The sequence below is a fragment of the Oncorhynchus mykiss genome, chromosome 26 (genome assembly GCF_013265735.2).
Source record: "Oncorhynchus mykiss isolate Arlee chromosome 26, USDA_OmykA_1.1, whole genome shotgun sequence".
Lineage (NCBI taxonomy): Eukaryota > Metazoa > Chordata > Actinopteri > Salmoniformes > Salmonidae > Oncorhynchus > Oncorhynchus mykiss.
The window spans coordinates 25,563,813-25,583,758 of record NC_048590.1 but is presented as its reverse complement, the minus strand read 5'-3'; the positions used below and the strand labels follow the sequence as shown (position 1 = coordinate 25,583,758).

At 43.4% G+C, this 19,946-nt stretch overlaps 1 protein-coding gene across 4 annotated transcripts in view; it reads left to right on the top strand.

The window, feature by feature from the left end:
- Positions 1–19,946, top strand: part of LOC110506476 (myotubularin-related protein 13) — a 145,939-nt gene that overhangs the window by 61,866 nt on the left and 64,127 nt on the right. For all 4 annotated transcript variants that reach the window (XM_036963284.1, XM_036963283.1, XM_036963282.1 and 1 more), the window contains exons 3-6: positions 6,508–6,645; positions 13,399–13,521; positions 14,208–14,318; positions 15,822–15,927. In XM_036963284.1, the coding sequence (XP_036819179.1) occupies positions 6,508–6,645; positions 13,399–13,521; positions 14,208–14,318; positions 15,822–15,927 (478 nt within the window). The remainder of the gene's footprint in view (positions 1–6,507; positions 6,646–13,398; positions 13,522–14,207; positions 14,319–15,821; positions 15,928–19,946) is intronic.

Sequence of the window (19,946 nt, the reverse complement as noted above, 5' to 3'; positions counted from 1 at the left end):
TTGACCCTGTCTGTGAGGCCATGTCTTTCTCCAATGCCAGGTCATTGACCTCCCACAGCCCTCATCCTGTGTGGCGGGCAGAGTGCAGTACCATAGACCCAGAGCCCTGGATAGGCAGTCAGCTGGAAAACTAAAGGCCAGTGTCCCCTGTGTAAGTCTTGGTGTGTTTTTTTTTCTTAGTGTCCACTGCCATTGTCTTGGTGTGTTTTTCCAGTTGCACTTTTCACACTATCAGGGATATAGCATAACACACAGACTGTCTTCCTGGTCTGGAGTGGTACAACAACAGTAGAAAGTGCTACTGGTCCGCGTGAGGGGTGTATAACTCTGCGAGCCAGTCATATGAAGTTTGGGGGGCCTCACTGTTTTTTCAGGTGAAAAACAAGCGGAGATCTAAAAACAGGCAGAAGAAAGGCCACGGTTGGAGGGTGGCTTAGTGACAGCGATAGGGAGAGAGGAGTGGGCCTGGGCCCGGCAGGAAGCACCTGTCCCTGGGACATTATCACAGGGCTCCACAGGCAGGGGCTCCACAGGCTGACGCATAAGCACATTGTGTTTCTCTACAGTCCAGGACAAAGCTGTTTACCCTCTGCTGTACCCTCATCAAACACACTCTGTACTCTTCAAATGGGCCGACCTGTTGTTTTTGTATTTTCTTTGCTTCGCACAACTGCATAGAATGCGGTTTTACTTATTGTAAACAGCACTGCACAAACTAATAACTATATAATGATGAGTAAATTCTTCAAGTGCGGTAATGCTCTTGAAAGTTAACTATACGTGTCATGACTGTGTAACTCAGTGTGTTAATTAATATGTTACAAACCAATGAATGGGGGCCTCACAGGTCAGATAGCAGGGTACAGCGCTCCACCTGTAGGCCACCGCCATCTACTGTGTGTGTGTGTGTGTGTGTGTGGGAGAGTGTGTGAGGATGCAGCATAACAATAGAGGTAGAGTAATGTCAGGTTTGGATTATGATGGCAAAGCCCTGCTCTTATCCCGCCAGCGGCAGCCTTCGGGAAAATCCTTGGGAGTTTTCTTGGACTGTGGAAGGGGTTTCCAGCACTGAAGAGCATCCATCCCTGCGTTTAATACCGAGTCTTCTCTGAATTTACACTCCATCCGCTTGTCACATGTTGGAAATGCATGTAGTTCTACCCTTGGACCCAAGGAACACGTTTGAAAGATCTTACTAAGGCGACTTTAGTTAACTAGGTTTATTAACCCACTTAGCCTACTTTTTCTGAAATGAAACTCTAATAAAGTTCATATCTGGTCACCAACATTCACCCCTTGGTTTGGGACACCCTTGAGTGTAGTGAATAGCATGTGAGTGCTCAAGGCTGGGTTTGAGAGGTTGCAGTGATTGGAGCAGAATTAAGCTGAAATTAAACTGACAGTAGATTGGTTTAAGAGAAGGAATGCCTAATCCTTTTTCTATTTGCGTTTTAATGCATCTCAGATTGAAATAAGTTACATGTGGTGAACCAGCCGTATGTTTTTAATTTATTGTGTTTTAAAATAAATCTGAAGTATTTACCCCCAAGTGAAGAAATCTTCCCATGAGACTTTGAATGTGAGGAACTCTGCAGAGCTGTCTGTATTTTCATATTATTCTAGCACAACAAATTACATTACATCCCCCCCATACACTTTTAGAAATGATCGAAATATGGACCCTGAAATTCTCCACGTTGTTTGCGTTGCAGTTTTAGACATCGACTTCCTAGCTTATTACTCTCTTCCCCCATCTTCCTGGCCTAGGCTGTCTGTTGAATTATTGCGGTCCTTTATGACCAGCTAAAAATATCCATCTCTGAAATGAACCATATGTTCCGGGTTGCATAACAGATCACAGGGAACCACAGAGCTGTGGGGACCGAGGGAAATAAGGATGGATGTGAGATGCCAGTTGTCGGCAGTCGTCCGCTGTGTGATGGAGCTCTCCAGTCAGACCAGTTGGCCTACAGTACATCACAGGGCTGCCTGCGCTCTACTTTCCACTTTGCACTCTGGTACCTGTGGTTTGAAGCTGGCTAACTTTGTTTTGTTGTTTGTGTCACGCTGACCCTGAAGATGTTCTCAGGAAGTGTCGTCTGTGTGCCTCCTGTTTGCTGGGCTTCCTCCTGGCCTCCCATGAAGATAGCCTCCATCTCAGCTCAAGACTTCCTACCATGTGGCTGCTCTGTGTTGCCCCGGCTGCTGGGGAAACTCAAATAGCCCTGGCACATGTTTGGAGTTCAGCTCTGTCCACTGTCCTGTCCATCCTCCAGAGTTGATAAAGCAGCAGATGTCTAGGCCGGCCAGGTTGCAGCCCGGTAATGACCCGCTCACCCCCTGCCAACCCCGCCACCTCAGACACCACTTTCCTGCAAGTCATTGTCTTGTCTTCCTGAGAAACAGGCCCTTGAAGTGAAGCGGAAAGAGAGAGAGGAGGATAAGATGGACCTCGAAGATGGAGAGGGAGGGAGCAAGGGAGGGGAGCGTACACAACACAACACATCTGTTGTCGTGTTTTTGTCCTGACCACAAAGTCTTGGCAATCACTTTGCTTTCAGACTGTGTCAGCACTTCACTGGCATCGGTTGGATGCACTTTGTTTTGGAGACTTTGTTTTGTGTTCATGCAGCATTGCGGTATTACTGTTACTACGTTTGACTAGGCACGTCTGAATGGGATGTTGTCCTTCATTACAAATACCTTGTTGCCTTGCAACCTTTCCACTGTGCATGATTCACCTACCTAGTCAGCCACTCTTTCTGGAGAATATAACTTAATGTGTTCGGTCAACAAAGTCTCCTCAAAGGCTTTAATTCAGACAAAGTCTGATCTCAATAGCTGTTGCTCTTGTGTAGTATTCTCATTCATCAGAACCGACCAGATAAACCCGGGTTAAATCTAATGCGACATACTGTAGAGAGAATGTTGTGTTGGAGAGATTCCACCCTGGGAATGCTCTTCATTCCTGTCGGAGGAGTTGGGAAAGTGTTTTCCCATCAACGTGTCCTTTTTCCAGTTCCAGACGTCCTTCTCTTTCACCCAGCTCAGTCTTGCATCACATTTGTTAATGCTCAGAAGGGAGGAGACATCTACATTTTATTACCATACAGAGGAACTGAAGAGTGCATTTGATGTTTGTTTGTTTGGCTATGTCATTTTGGAACTGATCAACTTAGGAAATCAAACTATGAAACCAGTATTTTTTTTAATCTGAATTTGTGGTGTGGCGATGTACCATTTCATACCATGTCATAAGCCTATATTAACTCCATTCCCCATTTTTCAACTGGAGGACACCAGTAAATGGTTGCATCAGATTTCTTTCTAGTGGAGTCTTGTAAAGACTGCCCAGTGTGTGTGTCCCTGACTGACGGTCTGGAGTTTCAGCCCCAGTGCCCACAGCATAGCTGTTTGTTTGTCCCCTGGGCAGTTATTACAGCGGCATACTGTACATTTTCACAGTATTAGAATACAGCTCTGACCACAAACTAGGCTTCAGTTCAGTGGGACTGTTCCCCATGCTTTTCTGTGCCGATTCTTAGCAGGTCAAGTTGCAGATCTAGTGTCGCTATCTGAAAGGGTGGACTAGGGGGGAGCCACGCCACACAGAGCCACATGATGCAGAGAGCTCAGTCGGTGGCAGGGCAACAATGTGCTAAAGGACAAAGATCCCAGAGTCGGTTAGCCAATGAGTTCCATTGTCACTTGACTGTGGTCTAATTTGAGACCAGGGACTGTCCTCGCCGTGACTCAGCGTGTGTGTGTACGTGTGTGTCTCTGTTCACCATGCATATATATGGGCTACATGGGTGTGTAAGTGTAGTCGTGTACGTTTACACCATGCGTATGTGTTTATTCTTGTACTGTATGTTTCTTGACAAGCCACGCACCTGTTGCACTGCAGTGAACATATTTTGCTTGATCTCTCCAAACAGTCTGCTGGTACTGTGTGTGTCAGTCACAGCTGGCAGCAGGCAGGGGCTCCCTGGAGCTGCTACCTGGAGTGGTGCCTAGAATCACTGCTTTGCTCCCTCTGTGTGTGTGTGTGTGTCTGGCAGATAGGCCCTCACACAGCAGGAGAGACAACACGTTCAGGGCATGCTTGGATGCACTTCCTACTATGGGATGATTGACAGTAGAGTAAGTTTTCAGCTCCTTTCAGTTTGACAGACAGCTACTGGTCCTTGGACTTATTTTTGTTGTGTGTCTCTCATGCAAGTCCTCCTCCTCCCTGTCCTCTGGTTAATATAATAATATAATGTAATTTACAGTGCCATTAAGCAGGTGCTTTTATTCAAAGTGACTTAGTCATGCATGCATACTTTTTACCTTTGGTTGGTCCCAGGAATCGAACCCACTAGTCCTCATCTACTCTGCTTTTTCTTCAATTTCCCCCTTCTCCTCATTCCACCTCTCTCCACCTGTATGACTGGTGCTGATATTAGTGTATCAGGTTAGCATCTCCGGTGTTGTGACTAAAGTCCCTGTCAGTCAACTCTTACTCAGTCGGTTGTTCTCTATTCAGTCTTCTTAGTAAGCCTAGTTACTTGAGTCTAAGCTAATATTTGCAGAAAGAGAAATCCTTCAAAACATGATTGCTTTCCAGTCAGTCACTGGCACGTGAAGAGGGATAGGATATCTTCATTGGTGTTATTTAGTAGACTGTCTGGCTGTTATTCAGCCTACCTAAGGCACCGGGCACGTGGAGGGGGGGTAGAAGTAAACTGTGGACCCAATGAAGTGTCTTTGAACCCAGTCCAGAGCCTCTCCTCAGACCTCCGTGGTAGCATGAGCATAACAACTTTGCAGAAGATGGCCATTGGTATTGTTTAAGTAAAACAAGACCCCCTTCCTCCTCACACACACACACACACACACACACACACACACACACACACACACACACACACACACACACACACACACACACACACAAGTCCTCTGCTTCCATCCCCCATTTTGGCGTATCTCTGCTTATCTCCCAAGGAATGCGGTCTGAAAGCTGTTTATCTCCTTTCCGACAGTGATTAATGACATATACTTTGAATATTTTTTGATGTGTTCACAGTTATCTGCAATTGTCCTTGGGTCCTGTCTGGGCCCTGGCCCAGTATGTATGACACTCCCCCACAATGCAGCTTTTCCAGATTTCCTGCTGTCAATTGTGTCTGTTGGTGGAAGGTGGCATCCTGGTTCAAGCCCCCGGGCGTCAAGCACAGCTCCCTCTCTCTCTTTCTCTCTCTTCCTCTCTCTATCATCCTGTCTTACACCACCCACCCACCTTCTCTTTTCATTTGATTTTCTCTCCGTCCATCCATCTATCCATCCTCTCTTCCCCCCCTGCTCCTCTCCCCTCTCCCTCCGTCAGTCCACTGTTCTTCCAGGAGCAGTCTACACACTGTCCCACAGCCAGGCCAGCTCGGCCTCCAGCACAAACACACAATATTTACTCACTCTGGCTGCCTGCCTGCCTCTCACATGCTGCTCTCGACACTCCATCATCCTCATCATTTCTCTGTTTTCCTCTTAGGTCTGTATGCTTTTTGTCCTCACACCTCTTTTCTATCCCTCTGCACTCCTCTTCTTTCACTCTTCCCATATCCCCCCCCCCCTCTGTCCCCTCTCCCTTTCTCTTGCTCACCAGTACTTCATGTTCCCATTAGATTGCATATATTTTCTGCTGTGTCATTTCTAATGTTTATAAATCAAGTTGAGATGGTTCAGTAGTGGAGTAAAAGTTAAAACAACATGATCCCAAACTGATACGTTTTATCCCAGAAAAAGGAAGAAGTGGTGCATTTTTTTATGACATGGGGTTTTATGTCAATTAGTCATTATCTTGTTTATGTTTTAATGATAACATGGGATTTCCTGCTTGAACAACCAGAGTTGGCTTAAGTATCCACTATTACATTCTTCATGTTAATCCCAGTGTTATCCAATACAATCCTACTTTTGTCATGTTCATCTTATCCTAAATGTTTTTATGCTTATCCAACTGAGTACATAGCAGCCTACTGTTTCACAGTAAAAGTCATTACTTTTGGTTTCAGTACCTTTTTGTCATACTTTTCTTTCTGCCTAGAACCAGACTGATATCAAACCCCTCTGACGAGCAGTGAGGAACGTGAACCAGTGCCATTTCCCTCTCTGTGGTGAGAGTATTCAGCAGTAGCACTAATGCACTGAAACAGGACATCCTGTGCATCCTCTCCACAATGGCGTCAATGGCCTCCTAACTAACGTAATACCTTCCTATTCACACTGAAGGGTTACCAGCAGCGGCTCTCCTGGGGACACCGGCTAGAATACGGCCTCCGCTCTCAACACAACAACACTGGCTTCCAGTAACCACTCTGGAAAAGCCACTGGGTGTCTTGTACTCTGCCTGCCCTGTACTCTGTCTGTGCCCATTTCATCTGCACCTGAGGGCAGACTGTGTTCCTGTTTAGAGTTCCAGTACAGGTGCTCATGTATGTGTGTTATACTTTGTGTTTTTTCCAGTTCTGCCAGCCAGGAGGATGGAGGCTGTCCCGAGAGAGGAACGCTCCCACCTTCTTCACGGTGGTGTTGACGGACATCGACTCAGATAGACACTACTGCTCCTGCCTCACCTTCTACGAAGCAGAGGTCAACCTGCAGGTGAGATGGCCTGTTGTACTACTCAACCCCCAACCCCCCTACATGCATATCTTAGTGTTATAGCCAAAGCCACTTACAAGGGCATTATGTAAAATATTATAGCAAATCTAATGTATATCTCTTACAGCTTACCCATAGTTGCCCTATTCAAAGCAATCCGTTATACCGTGCCTTGCAAAGGTATTCATCCCCATTGGTATTTTTTGTATTTTGTGGTATTACAACCTGTAATTTAAATGGATTTTTATTTGGATTTTATGTAATGGACATACACAAAATAGTCCAATTTGGTGAAGTGAAATTAAAAAAATAACTTGTTTAAAATTAAAACATTAAAAACTGAAAAGTGGTGCATGCTAATGTATTCACCCCCTTTGCTATGAAGCCCCTAAATAAGATCTGGTGCCATCAATTACCTTCAGAAGTCACATAATTAGTTACATAAAGTCCACCTGTGTGCAATCTAAGTGTCACATGATCGGTCACATGAGCTCAGTATATATACACCTGTTCTGAAAGGCCCCAGAGTCTGCAACACCACTAAGCAAGGGGCACCACCAAGCAAGCGGCACCATGAAGACCAAGGAGCTCTCCAAACAGGTCATGGACAAAGTTGTGGACAAGTACAGATCAGGGTTGGGCTATAAAAAAATATCTGAAACTTTGAACATCCCATGGAGCACCATTAAATCCATTATTAAAATTTTTTAAGAATATGGCACCACAACGAACCTGCCAAGAGAGGGCCGCCCACCTAAACTCACGGACCAGGCAAGGAGGGCATTAATCAGAGAGGAAACAAAGTGACCAAAGATAATCCGATCTCCGCTGTGGAGCTCCTTCAGGGTTATCTGTCCATAGGACCACTTTAAGCTGTATACTCCACAGAGCTGGACTTTATGGAAGAGTGGTCAGAAAAAAGCCATTGCTTAAAGAAAAAAATAAGCAAACACGTTTGGTGTTCGCCAAAAGGAAGAGGGTACTCTAGTCAGATGAGACTAAAATTTAGCTTTTTGGCCATCAAGGAAAACGCTTTGTCTGGCGCAAACCCAACACCTCTCATCACCCCGAGAACACCGTCCCCAGTGAAACATGGTGGTGACAGCATTATGCTGTGGGGATGTTTTTCATCAGCTGGGAAACTGATCAGAATTGAAGGAATGATGGATGGCGCTAAATACAGGGAAATTCTTGAGGGAAACCTGTTTTGGTCTTCCAGAGATTTGAGACTGGGACAGAGGTTCACCTTCCAGCAGGACAATAACACTTAGCATATTGCTAAAGCAAAACTCAAATGGTTTAAGGGGAAACATTGAAATGTCTTTGAATGGCCTCGTTAAAGCCCAGACCTCAATCCAATTGAGAATCTGTGGCATGTTGTGTAAATCAAATGATACAACCCCCCCAAAAAATCTATTTTTAATTCCAGGTTGTAAGGCAACAAAATAGGGAAAATGCCAAGGGGTGTGAATACTTTCGCAAGCCACTGTACGTATGGTTTGACATTTGGTGTTTTTTCATGCCTTTTAAACTCTTACACACATGCTGAATAGGACTACGTCCTGCAGGTCCTGTTTAGGATCTGGGTCATAAGGGCAAAATAAGTGAACCACGCTATGGCAGATAGTGCCTACTGCCTCAGCTGGCAGCATGATGCTTCTCTTGATAAGCAGTTCATTTCTTTATCATTTCCAGCTACTCTCCCTCTCTGGATGAATACTTGATTCCGAGCATCCAGCAGGGGCTATTTGTTAATTCTTGGGATTTTTTTTATATTTTTCATTGTGTTGTAAATGTTTTGTTTTTGACATGTTTTCTTGCATGGCACATTTTTGTACTATTAGGAATGTGTCACGGCATGATGTGTTCCAGAACATCCAGAAAATAACAGCATTCCGGATGAATTGCGATGAATTTAACAACACTTCACACACTGAAGTTTAGTGTGATGGGACAAAAGACGTATCCAATGAGCTGACATCTCATCCCCTCTAGCACTGGCTCTTGGATGCACCCATCCTCATATGAATTCAGTTCTGTCTTTGATGTTTTTTCTTCCGCAAAAGTTGACAAACCCCTGAAATAAACTATTGGAACGACCGCAATCCTCTCAAGGTTTGCCCTGATACATTACACAGAATGCCTGGCTGGATGTCTAATTGTGTTTAAGAATATGACTCCTTACAATGGCCTGACATCACCCTCCAGACGGTCTCTGAAGTGCTGCATTTTGTCACAAGAACAGGCCATGTCCCCTGCCTCTTATAAAACACATGACAATCATGGCCATTAGTCACATTCTTCGAAAATCTGACATTCTTCGAAAGGCCCCATTCTTCTGACCATTAGTCATGTTTATTCAAGGAGTCTTCTAAAAAAGGGAATTGAAATCTGATCATATCCTCTTACGTAAATTCCGGTGGAATTCTAACCTTTATTATTACACAGTGTACTGTATGAATCAGACCAATTTACACAAACATCCCTTGTTGTGCCTGGATGCAGAACCACTGATTTTCCATGTGGGTTTCAAACAAAGCCTTGGCCTGACAAGGTATAAACCACCACATCCTTCATTAAATACGTGGGATAACGGCTAGGTTAGCTGTGACTGGGTCTCTAGCCGGGCCTGGTCTATGCCTGGGCTGGATGGTCACGTAACCGACCCTGCAATAGTCTGACTACTTCCCCTGTCAGGCGCTGTTCGGTGATGTCCTGCAGCTGTCCACTCTGCTCACGCCCCCACCCCCCCGGAGGACTCTGGACCCTCTCCTCCATGTCCAGACTTTAATCATCCCTTATTTGTTTTCTGTCCTCCTCACACGCCGGCCGGTCTACTGAGGGAGAAGAGGCGAAGGCCACCCATAACGATCAGTGCAGTGTCATCGCAGACTTTAATACAGGATCATTAAAGGTCTTGATTACAGGGCTAAATGTGGCTGGTCACCTCACTGCCTCTTCATCATGGCCCCACCTCTCTGTTTTGGTTTGATTTCTTTCCAGGAACTGTTCCCAGACCCCTTTTGTTCACTTGGTAATGGCTCAGATAAGGATAAGAGTTTGGATCACACAATGGACAGATGTGGGGCTGGTTTCTCACTGTGTAGGTGACTGTTGCTGCATCTTATGGTTTAGGGACCAGCTTGATATAGTATACCATCCACTGCAAAGGTTTGCACCAGAGCCAGGACCTATGTTCTCAATATTCACATTTACACTGTTAACAAGGTTAGCAAGATGCTAACGCAGTTTGAAGTAGTGTTGCACGGTATCACGGTAATACCACAGTACCAAAACATCATGATGGCAACATTTTAGAATACCGTACTACCGTTTCATATGATACTACAAAAATTATCAAATGTTTATGAAGTCAGTTTTGTTTAGACATTCAGTTGAATTTAAGCAATGCTAGTCTCTTGTATGCGCAGGTGCAATAATGTCCACTTCACGTTCATGCGCACATCACCTGTGGCAGCTGTAATCGGCCAGCCACATCCCCTTCCAGCCATCACTCACCTGCTTCTCTCCTCTCCGTCCGCTCTTCCTGCTCATCTATTCCTCCGTCTGTTTAAAAAACTATAATTTAGCTTTGATGGCGAGGGGGGATGCAGACCCGGATCAGTCTGCTGTTGTTACATCTACAGTAGCGAAGAGCACAGGCCAGTCTGATAGGCTTTGAAAGTTCACTGTCACGCAGCAGGAACAGAGAGTAGAAACGGCTTTGTAACAGTCGTGTTTGCAGTTTTACAGCAAAGAAAGCGGCTCTTACCGGACCAGCCTTTTTTCCTTCCTGCACTATTTTGCGCTCATTTCATTCTCATTTCACAAACCATATCGCGGGCCGTTTTAAACTAATCCCAGGCCGCTAATTATTGTTTTGATAACAATGTTTTTCAGTCCTATTACCTAGCTAGCTTAACGACCTGGTAACTTGACAGTAGGTTAAGGCAAATTTGATTGGCCCAGGAAGAAAAAGGGTCTGCTTCAAAAGTAGGATTCATAATCTCTCTTTCTGGTGCTCCTTACATTTTTTATTTTTTTTACCTTTATTTAACTAGGCAAGTCAGTTCAGGGGCAGAACGACAGATTTGTACCTTGTCAGCTCGGGGGTTTGAACTTGCAACCTTCCGGTTATTAGTCCAACGCTCTAACCACTAGGCTACCCTGCCACCCCATTCTGTTTTGGTGCCTAACATTTTTAAAGTGTGGAGCCATGTGTTTGTGGGAGAGAGAGTGGTGTGTTTGAGGGAGACCGAGAGAGTAGTGTGTACATGTTTGTGGGAGAGCGAGAGTTGTGGTGTGTGTGTTTGAGGGAGACAGAGAGAGAGCAGTGTGTACACGTGTGTGGGAGAGAGAGAGTGTGGTTTGTGTTTGAGGGAGACCGAGGGAGTGTGTGTGTGTGTGTGTCTTGTCTGTTAACTGAAGAGTAAAGGTTTCATGCAGTGTTTTCCCCTTACTGCCACAATGACATGCAGATCATTATGCATGTATATTCCTTCCTCCCATTCCTCCAGCCAAATCACAGCTAGACCTTTGAAAATATGAGGAACTTAGCCATTCTATGCAGTAGACAGTGAACAGTGAGAATTTAAATGCAATATTTGTTTTATTTAGTAGAAGTGTGAATATCAGTGACAGGTTTTTTTGTACCACAGGCATTACGTTTACAAAACGTGAAGAATTGTCGGGGGACGGGTCGAACAGGATGCAAGGCCAATCAGAATTCTCTGTGCTGTCATGATACTTGGCCTGGTATCTTATCGTTAGTGAAATGTTGGTATCGTGACAACACTAGTTTGAGGTGCCTTGTGTTTTGTCAAATACACCTAACTTGGTTAGTACAGTATATTGGGCCTAGTCTGCAAAGCATTTTACTGAAAAGGGCACACATGGTTTTCGTAGACCCTTGTAAGCCAGCATACGTTTTTTTTAATTACTTTTTTTATTTATGTGGGCATTATTATGAGCCTTACCCTGTTGTGTTTAAACCAGCGTGGCTTTATTCTGTGATTGGATTCGAGAGGCAGATATGTATTTTTGCCGATAATTGAACCAAATCCTCAGAATGCTGTAGAAATGTGTTTCTCGTCTGACGGGATATTTAGATCCTGTGTCCCCTGCTTGGAGCATGCCAGAGCTCTTGTGGCATGTTTTCACTGTCTGAAGGAATATATGTGATTCTGATAAAAGGTTTAGCCAGGAACGAGCCCTGTGAGGCTGCTATGCTGCTATCTCTGTAAACTGGTAGGACTGACGGCTCCTGGTATGGGACAATTGGAACCAGATTGAGACGAGACCACTGAGACTTGACCTCTGTGTCCCAGTGGAGCACTTTGGGAAGGAGTGGGGAGGTATCTTTGTTCAAATCATTCACCTTAATGACTTAGCCCATATGCTGTTAGTTTAACATGATCACTCAATTGCTATTTATAGTACATTACGCCATGTCCTTCCAACCCAAATGTCTGCATCGTATTTTGGCTAGGTTCTGAATGATTAATATCCTACAGGTAGGCCTAGGTCTATCTCCAGTGTGGTTACTGGATCAGAGGTGTCGGAGGTCGAGCAGCTTTTGCTTGAATTATCTTTGGTTCTCTGTTATGGGAGAAAAACATAGTTGAATACTTAGAACTCAGGCTTCAGGGGGTTTATTACGGCTATTTCTATACTGATTACATCTTGTGACTCGGTTTTGTAGGAAATGTCATTTGAATTTCAAACCTCCCGTTCTGGGTTTGTAGCCGTAGTTTAGAATAATCTCCAAACCACAAAAGATTATTCCTCAACTCAGGGAACCAAAGTTATGACGTTGTAGTCTTTAAAATAAATACCCTATTTTGTGAAGAAACAACTGAACAGATGAGAAATCAGTATGGGTAAAGTCCAGACTGGACGTAGCCTATTCATACTCTGTTGTTAGTGTTTTCACAACTATTTTAGTAAACCGAGGAATGTGACTTGATGCATAGTTGACTTGATTTCTTGTACTGTACATATCATGCTGATTTATGGTTGGCCTTTTGTCAGTATGTGACTCTGGAGGGGAAATGACACTCCTCTCTTAAGCTCCTGGGTTTCGTCTCCATGAAAATAATGTTTTATGATCTATTTTTTTGGGCTTAGTAATCTTTTATGAACCCCATGGTGATTTGAAGAATATCCTTGTTGCTCTTTCAACTCCTCAAATGTGATGAGTATCTGTTTTACTGGGTACTACACATTGGAGAGGATTTTTTACAACTCAAATCTGTATCCCATTGCAGAGGAAACACAGGATTTTGAGTTTTTTGTGCATGAAAAGGTTGCAAACACAGGATTTTGAGTTTTTTGTAACCGAAAGGTTGCAAGTTCGAATCCCCAAGCTGACAAGGTACAAATCTGTTGTTCTGCCCCTGAACCAGTAGTTAACCCACTGTTCCTAGGCCGTCATTGAAAATAAGAATTTGTTCTTAACTGACTTGCCTAGTTAAATAAGGTAAAATAAAAATAAATAAATCAGAATTATCGAGGAGGGGGTGGCACTTGCATGTTTCCAAACATAGGCTACAGTATGTAATGTACTGTATAATGTACAGTAGATAACACTAGACCCACCCTCAGCGGGTTTGCAGGAAAAGGTTTTTTCCGTCCCTGCTCAGGCGTTTCTTTCACGCCTGCTATGTTAGGTTACACTGCACAGGGTCTTAACTCACCCCCATATCACTGTTGAACTCTCCCACTTGAATAACTTCTTCTGTTTTGCTGTTTCAGGGAACAAAGACCACCGATGCAGATGAGGATGAGGAAGAGGATGGCTTGATCCAGCCCGCTCAAGTCTTTGCACCAAAAAGTCTCATTCTGGTCTCCAGGCTCGATTATCCTGAAATATTCCGGGTAACATAATATCTGATTAATTCCTGACTAAAATAGGTTCCTTTCAAAATGTCAGATGACCATGCATAGTGGTCATTTCAGTTTTTGCGGGTTTATTTGCTATCTATAGTTGACCTGGCCAGGAACATTCTTGGTCCTATTCATGAGGTTCGTGACTGTTCACTTTACTTATCTAATTAGCATTGGCATGATATACAGTAGTCAATGCACTAATTTCTGCGCTATCGATTGTCTCATGATGGTGATAGAATGCATCATGTTGGATCCTGTGTGCGAAGAATGAACATATTGGCTCTATAGAGTGAATTCTGCAAGTACTCAAGGCCAGGATATCCAGCCAATCCCTCACTGAAGAACAGAGTGGGTCTTAGCGGATCTCTCCTGTCCCTAGGCACTCCACTGAACCACTATGATCTTCAACTTTGGCATTCAAATGTCTCCAACACAAATATTATTTTAGCATTTATTTTTAGCTTTGCTCTGCCCAGGTATTTGCCATTAAACCACACGTCAGCTGAATATTATACTATACATCTGATTGTATTAGATAACGAATTCCAACACAGTGTCTTTAATTGTCCATTTAGGCACAAAACTGTGATTGGGTGTATGTATCTTGCGATACATCTGTATGTGAGTGTGCTGATTGACCTGGTTGTGTGTCTGTCTCCTCCTGACCTCCCCAGGGCTGCTTGGGCCTGATCTACACGGTGTACGTCGACAGCCTGCCGTTCCCCCTGGAGGGGCTGGTTTCCAACCTCTTCACGTGCATGGTTCCTGTGGCTGGCGGCTCCCAGGTAAACAGGCATTACTAAAGCAAACAATTCCTCAAATACCTCCATCTCTCAACCCTTCTGGCCTGCTCTCCACAGAGGCACGAATCCACCCAAGACTAGGGGTCAGTCTGGGTTAATATTGCTGCTAGACCCACACAAGGTGCTTGGTTACCCACTGACGGCCTGATGCTTATTATAGTTTGTCTCCTACAAGTAGAGTGTGAGTGAGGAAGGACGTTTTTGCCCATGTGCGTTTGCTTTCCATTCAATCATGCATTCCTCATCTAGATGGTGCCATAGATTGCTGTACCACCGCGCGCAGAAATGTCCTCATAATACTATTTTGTTTTTCTAGCTGCTCTTCTGATGACATTACTTAGTGAAGCTAGGGTAGAAAAAAAACAAAGTAGGGGGCCTGTTTTTATATTTTCACATCTCACTAGGTTATTAAAAACCACATCTGAAGCTGTCCTACAGTATAACCAAAACCCTACACTGGTCTGCTCCCTTAAAGTCTAGACAATAGTGATCAATGTGGCTTTAAAAAACGGGACAATATTTCATCTGTGTTTGTAAAGGGGAAGGAATGTGACCCATGGTTAAGTTCACATCCTGAACCTTAGTGTAATTTGAGTGTTTTTGATGTAATTTACCAACCAACACATGCCAGTGTTCCTCCTGAAACTATCGCCGCTCCCCGCAGAGCCAAGGGCTTTCGGCTGTAGTGACACAACATGAGTTAGAAACCTCAGGAGTGGAACAAACTCATCCTTCAACAGACTGTCAAACATGAAGGAATGTCATGAATCAGGGAACAGAGTTGTTCTCTAGCTGGTTCAAACTCAGTTGAAAATAACAGAAAGGCTATGCTCCCAATTAAGACCTTCATTGACCATGTTTCAATCCACTAGGATCTTCTTCAGGTTAAAAGCCAAGCTCCGTTGAACCACTGTCTGTCTCCCTATCATGTTCAACATTGGTTTAGCTGAATTAGACGTACTGATTGCGTTCACGCGAACACACTGTTTCCACTGTGCGCTTACTTCTCTACCCTCAGCCACACTGGATACAGCGACGGACGCTGCTGTCCCTATTGGTTTGCAGAGGCGTTGTGCCGTGCCAGTGAAATTTAGGTTAACATGCAATTGAGGTTTCTCCCATTGCCGCCGGACTGACTCAAAAGGCTAATTCAGTCATGCAGCTGCGATGTCCATCGGGTTCAACAACACGTGTTTTATTCATTTTTCTGGGAGATCGTCAAAAAAACTCACACAGTGGATCCCTTAACTGCCATTGTACTGTCATTTCTCCCTTGCGTATATGACCTTTGGCCTTGTTTTGAGTTACAGTCTTGTTCAGTTTCCTAATGATATATACATTACCATGAAAACATGTTTTGATGTCTGTTGAAAAAAAATGTCTGTCTCTGAAACTGTTGTACAGTCTTGTCTAGTTCTATGATAGACCCATCCAATGGTTTTTCATATAACCTATGACTTTTCACTTTGGTGTTTTTCCCCACAGAAATTGTTTTCCCTGGGAGCTGGCGACCGACAGCTAATCCAAACCCCTCTGAATGACAACCTGCCTGTTACATGCAAGAGTGTGGCCCTGCTCTTCCAGCAACTTGGTATGTCACTGGGCTTCTGCTTCCTCATTACTACACTACAGTACCACCAGTCAAACCCAAACTCCATGAACTCGACTCCACTTTATGGCACCATCATGTTCCTTCCGTTATTTCCAGTCTGGTCTGCATCGGGTCTACTTAGTTGCAGTACAGTAGCTCTATGCTGCTCTGCCTGTTGGTCACGTACAGTCACAGTATACACTGCTCACATTGTAATTTAGCTTATGCTTCCTGGTAACATGCTTACGCGGGTCGGCTCAAATAACCTGACAGCTGAATACGAACTGTAGTACCAGATATTAGGAACATCCCTCTTAATCATATTGTTTGCATCGTTTTCTTTGTTTATTTTAGTAAGTAGCTTAGTTGTATGACAGGTTATCCGGTATTGATCCTTGATGGTATTAAACCTTTTTAGGTTCAACTCCAACATTAAGAGGTTTAGAGTTACTACGCGGACGATCACATGGTTATGAATAAAGCATCTGTCCAAATCACAATTTTAAACTCTCAAACTGAATAGCCACTAAGCAGTTGGGTTAGATGCTGTAGAAATGAACATGTGCAGTGCCTTCAGGAAGTATTCACACCCCTTGACTTTTTCCACATTTTGTTGTGTTACAGCTTGAATTTAAAATTGATCAAATGTAGATTTTTTGGGGTCACTGGCCTACCTACACACAATACCCCATAATATCAAAGTGGATTTTTTTTTAAATTTTTTTATTTATGTTTTCAAATAAATAAAAAATGAAAAGCTGAAATGTCTTGAGTCAATAAGTATTCAACCATAATATGTTACATAGACTCACTGTTTAACATGATTTCTGAATGTCTACTTCATCTCTGTACCCCACACGTACAATTATCGGTAAGGTCCCTCAGTCGAGCAGTACATTTCAAACACGGATTCTACCACAAAGACCAGGGAGGTTTTCCAATGCCTCGCAAAGAAGGGCACCTACTGGTAGATGGGTAAAAATAAAAACATTGAATACATTGAATATCCCTTTGAGCATGGTGAAGTTATTAATTACACTTTGGATGGGGTGTCAATGCACCCAGTAACTACAAAGATACAGGCGTCCTTCCTAACTCAGTTGCCGGAGAGGAAGGAAACCGTTCAGGGATTTCACCACGAGGCCAATGGTGACTTTAAAACAGTTACAGAGTTGAATGGCTGTGATAGGAGGAAACTGAGGATTGATCAACAACATTGTAGTTACTCCACAATACCAACCTAATTCACAAAGTGAAAAGAAGGAAGCCTGCACAGAGTAAAATATACCAAAACATATGCGTCCTGTTTCCAATAAGGCACAAAAGTAATACTGCAAAAAATGTGTCAAAGCAATTCAATTTTGTCCTGAACACAAAGTGTTATGTTTGAGGCAATTCCAATGCAACACATTACTGAGTAACACTCTCCATATTTTCAAACATGGTGGTGGCTGCATCATGTTATGGTTGTAATTGTTAAGGACTGGGGAGATTTTCACTGTAAAAAAATTTACGGAATGGAGCTAAGCATAGGCAAATCCTAGAGTAAAACCTGGTTCAGTGTGCTTTCCACCAGACTTTGAGAGATGAATTAACCTTTCAGCAGGACAATAACCTAAAACACAAGGCCAACTATGCACTGGATTTGCTTACCAAGAAGACTGTGAATGTTCCCGAGTTAGTTTTGACTTAAAGCTGCTTGAAGTTGATGGCAAGACCTGAAAATGGTTGTCTAGCATTGATCAACATCTAATTTGACAGAGCTTGAAGAATTTTGAAAATAATAATAGTTAAATCCAGTTTAATCCCACTTTGTATCATCAAAATGTAGAAAAAGTCAAGGGGTGTGAATACTTTCTCAAGGCACTGTATGTATACTCCTTTACTAGGATTTGCGTTAGTCTGTTTTGCATTCTTGTACACATGACATAGCTTTGCTGTGGGTTGGTGGCTTCACGTGGTTACCTTATATTGTCCCAAATTCCTGCTCACTGCATTCGTGCATACACTGGACTCAAGTATGTGGTTCTAATACACACAAATCACTGCAGAAGTCAAGTCTACATTCCAGGGGCTGATGTTGGGGGCGAGTTCGTAAATAAGTGAAATCCAATCCAATTTTTCTGATGCTTTTTTTTTGTAATGGGAAATAGGCCCTTATTTAGTGTGATTAGAAGAATGTGTTACAAAACTAAATGGATTATGTTTCTTGTAAGCATTAGGCCCTGAACCCCTTGAGGAATTCAATAATAGTTTGCATGCTCCTTTGTGTTTAATTTGGGGGGGAGGGGGGGCACTTTACCGATACACAAGTGAGCAGGGTCATGTTCAAGCCATGTGTTTGTAGCCAACCTGTATAAACACAGAGATGGCCTGTACCTTGACATTGTCCTCAGCCATGGTTTGTGTCAGTCCTCACCTTCTTTGTTTTTGTTACCAAATACTGCACATGTTATCCAGGAACAGTCCAAAAGCTAATAAAACTGACCCAATTCATACGTCTCTCTCTAAATTTGACATTCCAAAGTTTTGAATTTACCCGGAGTTTGATAGAGGATAGGTCTAAACTCCTCAGGTCTAGACAGCTGTTTTTGGAGTCACAGGAGGACATGGGGCTTGTTATTGTGCAGCTCAGTCCAACCATCAGGAGGAATGTCTCTGTGTGTTGTGATGTGTACAGTAGTGTGTCCATTCCCCTCCATGCTGGATCTGAACATGGCCCCTGTCCCTGACCGATGAAGATGACGGGCAGACAGAGAGGCCTGGGCACCTCACGCCATTGCTGTTTGCTTACAGTACCCTTGTATAGGACTGCATGTAACTCTTAAGAGATGCTCTCTGTCATGTTCTTGGGCTACAGGTGATGTGACCGATGTCCTGTAAGAACTGATCAGTACTGCATGATATCATATGAAGGATAGGCATTCCAACAGCACCAGAAGTGATCAGATCATGCGTCTCGTGTAAGCGAAGCACCTTGCATCTCCCATCCATCACTGTTGTTATACAATGCAGGCTGAGAGTATGTTCTGAGTGCAGAATCAGTGTTCCCCCTATATTAATTTAGCAGGGGCGGGCCGCTGCTGTTAATTTGTTGCCGCCACGTTTTTTGATTTTATCTTTGCCAAGACGCAATTTTAAGATCGGAGTGTGATTAGTTACAATGTTTATTTGTACCAAGTAGCGTTGGGTGCATTTAGAGTCTTGAGATTTTTCAATTAAGTAAATGCAGATGGGCAACCCCATGCTTCAGCCTATTCATTTAAAGGGTCTGTGCAGTTAAAAATGTAATTATCCTTTTTTAAATATATATATTTCCACACTATGAGGTAAAATAACACTCTGAAATTGTGAATATTATGATAATGGCCTTTTATGTAAGAGCTGTTTGGGGGGGGAAATATTCCTGGAATTTCAGCGTCTTCAGGTGGAACTTTTTGGTCCACATGATTACGTCACAATGTGATCTGATTATAATAGACCAATGACTGTTCGTCTAGGTAAGGGGCGGGGCTCGAGAGTCTAGACCATCCTATCAGCCCAATCAGGGCTGTGTATGTAAATACAGTATCGTCAAAATTGTTTCCTAACGTCCAAAGGAGCCTCAGGGATAAAACTTAGAAATATATTTTGGAGTTATTAAATAAAAACACAGTGATTTATTAGACCTACAGTGGTGATTGATTGATTGATTGATTTGTTTTGTTTTACAAAGACTGCATGGGGGCTTTAAAGCCACTATGCTACATCAGTTGAGCTGAAGGTTATTTCAGATGGTGTCAACATTTACATGTTTTATTTTCCTCATTTTTTGGGGTAGAATGTCCTTTCAAAATGTCATCACAAGTGACCTTCTCACATTCGTTCTACCTTTGCTGCCAGAAGAAAATGATAGGGGAAACACTGCGCGTGTTTGAGTATCGTGACGATGCAACCACTGCACAGCCCAAAGGCCGGATCATATGTCAGAACATATTCTCTCATTATTTATAATCTCTCATACTTCCATGATTCTATTT